Source organism: Lynx canadensis, chromosome D4, assembly GCF_007474595.2.
Source record: "Lynx canadensis isolate LIC74 chromosome D4, mLynCan4.pri.v2, whole genome shotgun sequence".
In the NCBI taxonomy this organism is placed as follows: domain Eukaryota; kingdom Metazoa; phylum Chordata; class Mammalia; order Carnivora; family Felidae; genus Lynx; species Lynx canadensis.
Window position 1 is genome coordinate 45,622,888 of NC_044315.2, and position 6,910 is coordinate 45,629,797.

Here is a 6,910-nt window from a genome sequence, read left to right on the forward strand (position 1 = left end):
ACACCTGCTCAGGAGAGGAGGAGGTCAGCACTGAGAGCTAGGGTCCCTCACAAAAACAGTCCAGGGGTGGAGGGAAGGAATGAGGGGCATTAACTCTTTTGCTAACAAAGAAACCAGTGCCTCCACAGCAGGGGAATTCTAATGTCCTCAGGACAAGGTGAGCCTGCCCTCAGGGAGTGAGTCCAGGAGAGGCTGGGTTGAGGACACTCAGTCACTCCAGAGGAACATGTTAGTAGAGGTGATAACAACCTTGCGCGTGAGGGGTTGCTGAGAAAATAAAATGATCTGGGATTAGAATCTTCACAGCTACATGTCCCAGACCAGAACCGGGCTTCCTTCTGGGGACACTGGCACAGCCTGAGAAGCACTGAAGACGGGTTACAAAATGGCAGGAGGATAGTGTCTGTATTATTAGTCTTGACCCTGAGGCTCCAGTGAAGCATAACTGCATGGACCTGCATCAATTATTTCTAGAATGAAGAGAAACATGCAAGAAACTCATTCACTTACCACCACAAGCCTCTAATGTGAATACAACAGTAATTAAAACCCAGTCCTGGTTCTAAAGAGCTTATTTACCATACGTGGTCTGGTCAGAACCTAGCAAGATACAAAAACCCATAGGATTGAAGGATCCTGTCTCTGTATGAAGTAAAGAGGGTAAAAACCTAGTCCACGATCAAGGCCAGTTTCTTTCTAACACAAAGAGCAATGTTCATATATGAAAACATATATGTGAGCAGGTGTGTGTATGAGTGCCTACATGCCTACATCACTCCAGTCTTTAGGACAAAGACGTTTCTCGTTTGGTTGATAAGTGTCCATTGGGATGGACATATCGGAAGCTTATTGGGAAATAAAGCTTCCATTGCCAACGTAGTATTTTAGATTGATGACATCTTCCTACACAATAAGGAGAATGCATAAATGAAAACAAAAAAAAGGAAGTAGAAGTGGAGAGGATGTTCAGAAAATGAAATTGTCCGCGTTCCCTATTTAAGAGCCATGCTTCGAGTTGGTCCTCAGAGAACCTCGGCCCCGAGGTCCCCCAGCCGCCCAACTCAGCCCGGCCAGCAGTCCCCTCGGCTTCCCCATGGCTCTCCTGCGCCCTCTGCTGACCGCCCTGGCGCTGCTCACCTGCCGCCCTGGAGGCTCTCTGGGCTGTGCCCTGCCTGGGAGCCACGCGCAGGTTAGCAGGGACAACTTGGTGCTCCTGGGCCAGATGCGGAGACTGTCCCCTTTCTTGTGCCTGCGGGCCAGAAAAGACTTCCGCTTCCCCCGGGAGATGCTGGAGGGCGGCCAGCTCCGGGAGGCCCAGGCCGCCGCCGCCGTCCTGCGGGAGCTGCTCCAGCAGACCTTCAACCTGTTGCACACGGAGCGCTCCTCGGCGGCCTGGAGCCCCGCGCCGCTGCACGGACTCCGCTCTGGCCTCCACCGGCAGCTGGAAGCCCTGGACGCCTGCTTGGTGCAGGCCGCGGGCGAGGGAGAGCGCGCCCCGGGGATGCACGGCCCTGTCCTGGCCATCAAGAGGTACTTCCAGGACATCCGCGTCTACCTGGAGGACGAGGGATACAGTGACTGCGCCTGGGAAATTGTCAGGCTGGAAATCATGAGAGCCTTGTCCTCCTCGGCGACCTTGCAAGACAGCTTGGCCATCAAGGATGGAGACCTGGGGTCACCTTGAAGTGATTCTCAATGATTCACGTGCCACATCACCCTGCACTATGACTGCTCACTTCAAGAGACTCATTCCTGCTTTAGTAAAGAATTCATTGAATTTAACTCAACAAATACTTTGTGAATAGTATGAAGAAGATGTTTAAAAAAAATTCAGCTTCAGGATTGTTAGCCTCTAAGAGATGACTTCTCTGATGCTTGGTTTCCCTTTTTTAAAAAAGTTATTTATTTATTTATTTATTTATATGTATTCCTTCTTGCATCTATCGTATTTATAGAATTCAGAGATTATATACAGTGAAATGTTCTTTAAATTGCATTAAAATTTACAAAACATATTTACCTTTCCGTGTTATTAAATTTGCATTTTGCTTTATATGTTACATACTTATCAAAGAGAACTTCTCGAATGTTTGTTCTAAAATCAAAATCCACATCATTGTAAATGATATTGAGGAACAGATAGTAAAATTTATTTACTCATTCATTCCATTCAGAGTATATGTCAAAACGGGAGTATCTAAATGACAAATGTGTAATTGTGGTCAAGGAACTAGAGGTCACCTGGGGTACCTGGATGGCTCAGTCAGTAGAACTGCAACTCTTGATCTCAGGGTTGTGAGCTCAAGCCCCACGTTGGGCATGGACCTCACTTTTTAAAAAATGAAAGGGGCGCCTGGCTGGCTTAGTCTGTAGAGCGTGCAATTCTTGATTTCCGGTTTATAAATTGGAGGTGTAGATATTACTTAAAAAGCCAAATTAGGGGCGCCTGGGTGGCGCAGTCGGTTAAGCGTCCGACTTCAGCCAGGTCATAATCTCGCGGTCCGTGAGTTCGAGCCCCGCGTCAGGCTCTGGGCTGATGGCTCGGAGCCTGGAGCCTGTTTCCGATCTGTGTCTCCCTCTCTCTCTGCCCCTCCCCCGTTCATGCTCTGTCTCTCTCTGTCCCAAAAATAAATAAACGTTAAAAAAAAATTTTTTAAAAAAAGCCAAATTATGAGAAAAGCCTAAATGTCCATCAGCTGATGAATGGATAAAGAAAATGTGGTGTATATATATATATATATATGATGGAATACTACTTGACAATGAGAAAGAATGAAGTCATGTCATTTGCAGCAACATGGATGAAACTGGAAGGTATTATGTTGAGTGAAATAAGTCAGTCAGAGAAGGACAGATATCATGTTTTCACTCATATGTCGATCTTGAGAAACTTAACAGAAAACCATGGGGGAAGGAAAGGGGGAAAAATAGTTACAAACAGAAAGGGAGGCAGGCAAACCAAAAGGGACCCTAAATGCAAAGAACATTCTGAGGGTTGATGGGGGTGGGGGTGGGGAAGAGGGGGAAGTGGGTGATGGGCATTGAGGAGGGCACTTGTTGGGATGAGCACTGGGTGTTGTATGTAAGTGATGAACCACGGGAATCTACCCCGGAGACCAAGAGCACACTTTACACGCTGTATGTTAGCCAATTTGACAATAAATTATATTTGAAAGAAGTAAAATCTTTTTAAAAAATGAAAAAAAAATCTAGAGGTCAATAAAGCACATACAGTTTCTGCTGTGTTGAAACTCAGCCTTATAGGGAAGGAGACATAAAAAACAGTACTAATGTTTATTTTATTTCAGTTATGTTAAAAATTACAAAGGGAAGCAAAGGAAAATGATGTTCTTACACAAGAAGCTTTAGGTACAAAGGATGTTGGCAAGGAAGAGTGATATTAGATATCCTTTCTAAGGTGCCTGGGAGACATGTGAGTGCTGAAGTCTTACCTGCAGTTGGGAATGTGGGTCTGGAATTTACAAAAATGCCATGAGGGAGGTGTCAGTTTGGGATTCCTTACTGAGTATCCGGGAACGAGGCATGGGAATGAATGTGGTCACGTATAAGTAGAATGGACAATGAGATGTAGTCCTGCAGACCTTCAATGTTTTAAAGGTCAGGCAGAGGAGAGTCTGGGAAGGGCATTGAGGCAGAGTGGCCAGTGCAGTTGGAAGGACACATGGGGACAAGACTTGACCATGAAGGGAATACGGGTCAGGGTGGTGCTTTGTAGGGCAGGTGTGGATGAACTGTCCCCATGGACCTGCAAACAGATGGGGCTGGTGGCCTTAGCATGGTTTTGGTTTAGTGGAATTAATGGGGCAGAGGCCAGATAGGAGACTGATTCTGGGGTCAAATCTCAGTGAGTCATTTTTGTTCAGGACCCATAGACACATTAAGTTCCTGGGAGGAGGGAGAGTCTCCGGGCACCTGACAGAAACTCTAGATCAAAATATTCCAGCTCTAAGAGAGCTTTAAATCTATTATTGTCTCTATTTGAAGATGAGGATTGAACTCACTTAAAGGCAAAAATAGATTGGGGCTCTTGGGTGGCTCAGTCAGTTGAGCATCTGACTCTTGATTTCTGCTCAGGTCATAATCCCAGGGTCTTGGGATCAAGCCCTGTGTCGGGCTCCGTGCTGAGTGTGGAGCCAGCTTGAGGTTCTCTTTCTCTCTCTCTCTCTCTCTCTCTCACTCCCTCCCTCCCTCCCTCTCTCTCTCTCTCTCTCTCTTCCCCCCGCCCCTCTCCCCTTCTCTCTCTCTCTCTCTCTAAAATAAATAAAATAAATAGATATTTTGACAACTCCAAGAATGTCACCACCACTTGAGAAGCTCCAAAGATGTAGCACCAAAGATATAGCACACAGACCGGCCTCCCTTCATGCTTTGAAAACTCAGAGAACATGTGCCGACTACTAGAAAAATCTCCCAGAGTATCTTCAGCATCTACAAGTAGTGGCCTTCAAAGGCATGTCAGTTCATCTACAGTGCCTAATCACCGCCACTCTTGCCAAGATCCTGATACTCCTGATTTATTTGTAGTAAGTAATTAATTAGTTATAATAACATGCACAGGGGTGCCTGGGTGGCTCAGTTGGTTAAGCGTCCGACTTCTGCTCAAGTAATGGTCTCATGGTCTGTGGCTTTGAGCCCCGTGTCGGGCCCGGGGCTGACAGCTCAGAGCCTGGAACCTGCTTCAGATTCTGTGTCTCCCTCTCTCTCTGTCCCTCCCCCACTTGCACTCTGTCTCTGTCTCTGTCTCTCTCTCTCTCTCTTTTTTTTTTTTTTTAGAACACAATGAATCGCTTTTATTTTGGTATGCATCCACATCTCAGCATTTAGTGGTCCTGAACAGAAAAGTGGAAAAACGCAGCAATTTGCCAGGAAGTCAAGCCCGCCAATTTCGGGGATCCGCTGTGCACACCGAGTTCTTTTTCAATCCCTGCTGAGGACCGTGAGAAACAGCAGCACCAAAACCAAAGTGTGCACTGAATTCAAGGTTCTTTTTGTTCCAGTTGCCACATTCCAAACTAGACCCAAATGGATTGCAAGATGACCACATGAGAACCCTGTGTAAAACTTTTTCAATTTTTAAAAGCAAAAGCAATTACAGGAAAAGAAAATTCATTCAGAGGGATCGTGTGTGCTTACAAGTGTCTTCTGTGGCCTTTCTCCAAGTTTAACCACCAAGAACTTTGAGAGCTGGCGGGTGTGAGTACCCCTGGTGACTGTTCTTTTCACTTTATCAGAACCTGAGCTAAAAAACCGCATCAGCTGATGATGACAGCAGAGGGTGGCAGGGCTGGGGACCCAATATTCATTCCCAGGCTGGTGGAGAGTGAGTAAATGTGGTTCCAAAACTAAACGAGGGAAGTCAGAGACGCTTTCCAACCTTATCTGATGGCTTCTGGCCAAAGCAAGGAAGTACTGTGGAAAGTGTTGGGTGGTGATGGTACAAAAAGGGAGTTGAGGAGGAGGAAGGAAAAAGCAGCACCCCTCAATTAAGGTGGGGGAGAAGATATGGAGAGAGCCCTGAATTCCTCACCAAAGGCCAATTTCAGAGGGGAGCAGAGGGGGTTACAATCTATGCTTCGGCCAAGGGTGGTGGTGGAAAGTTAAAAAGTGACAATGGCTTGGGGGGGTGTGGTGGGGGGCATCATTTAAGACTTAAAAAAAGCAGGGGTGCAGCTGGAGCACCCACACACACCCAGCAGTAGTCCCACAGGCTGTGACCTGAAACCTTCACACCTACTCTAGCAAGCCAACCCAAGCTGAAGGGCTGTTGCAGGGAGGGAAGGAGAGAGGGAGGGAGGCAGGCAGGGAGGCAGGGGGAGGAGAAGGGGAGAAGGCAGAGACCCCAGGCCATGTAATCAGCAGCGAGGTGATTGTGTGATGTGTCTTTTCACAGTTGAGTTAGATGTGCCCCACCAGTTATGATGGGAATCAATTTAAATATACTTTCTTGATCCCCGAAGTTCAACTATGTGGACAGTGGTTACACTTGACAGGATGATTTGTTATAGCACAACTTATATATTTTAGATGGACAAAAAAATTAGTATCGTTTCCAGTATCTTAAGATAAATTGCCTTTGAATGGGAGCTTCCTTTCCAGTACTTTGATGTCTACAAGACGTATCTAGAAAACTTACTGCTGTGGAAAATGAAGACTGCTTAAATCGAATGGGAGGGGGGTAGGGGGAGGGCCTGTGGTTTTTCTTTTTGATTAATTGCTGTAACACTGTCCTTCGGGCGGCTGAGGGAGTTTCATGTTTTCTTTAGACATCATTAGATGCCGGAGCTCTTGCAGGACGACTTTGATGCTATATGAATTCTGCCATTTTGCTAGCACTGATATGGCTCTTGGGTCCACCACTCCATTAATATTAATTTTTGTTACAAATCTTACAAAGGGGGGGTGCTTCTGGGTATTTAGGTCCACATTCTATTTTAAGGCTGTATATTCGGTTTTCATAAATTGTTCTCGGAGGCCCAATTATCATCCCTGTCCATCTTGTAAGTGTCAGTCATCGTCATCTTCTAGACCCCAGCTAACTGTGCCATCTCCTACTCCTTTCTGGCCTTCTTCCAGTTCTTCCAACAGTCGAAAATTGCGAGGGACTTTTACTCCCGAGCCCGTGGTGGCTGCCATCTTGCGTCGCTGTCGCTCCTGTCTCTGTCTCTCTCAAAAAAAAAAAAAAACATTAAAAATTATAAAATGAAATGTGTCAACATTTGGATGGACGATATAATTCAGTGAACCAATAATTTCCAAATGACCAAAATCATGCAGAGGTAAAAGATTTATTGAAAGAGGGGGCACCTCGCTGGGTCTGTTGGTTAAGCATCTGACTTCGGCTCAGGTCATGATCTCACAGCTCATGAGTTCGAGCCCCGCGTCAGGTTCT

At 46.2% G+C, this 6,910-nt stretch overlaps 1 protein-coding gene and 1 pseudogene across 1 annotated transcript; one reads left to right on the forward strand and one right to left on the reverse strand.

The window, feature by feature from the left end:
• Window positions 1-1,093: 1,093 nt before the first annotated feature.
• LOC115499835 (interferon omega-1-like) lies at window positions 1,094-1,684 on the forward strand. The gene has a single exon (XM_030294036.1). The coding sequence runs from the start codon at window positions 1,094-1,096 to the stop codon at window positions 1,682-1,684; it is 591 nt and encodes a 196-aa protein (XP_030149896.1).
• Window positions 1,685-4,777: 3,093 nt separating this feature from the next.
• On the reverse strand, window positions 4,778-6,673 carry LOC115499855 (annotated as a pseudogene).
• Window positions 6,674-6,910: the final 237 nt, after the last annotated feature.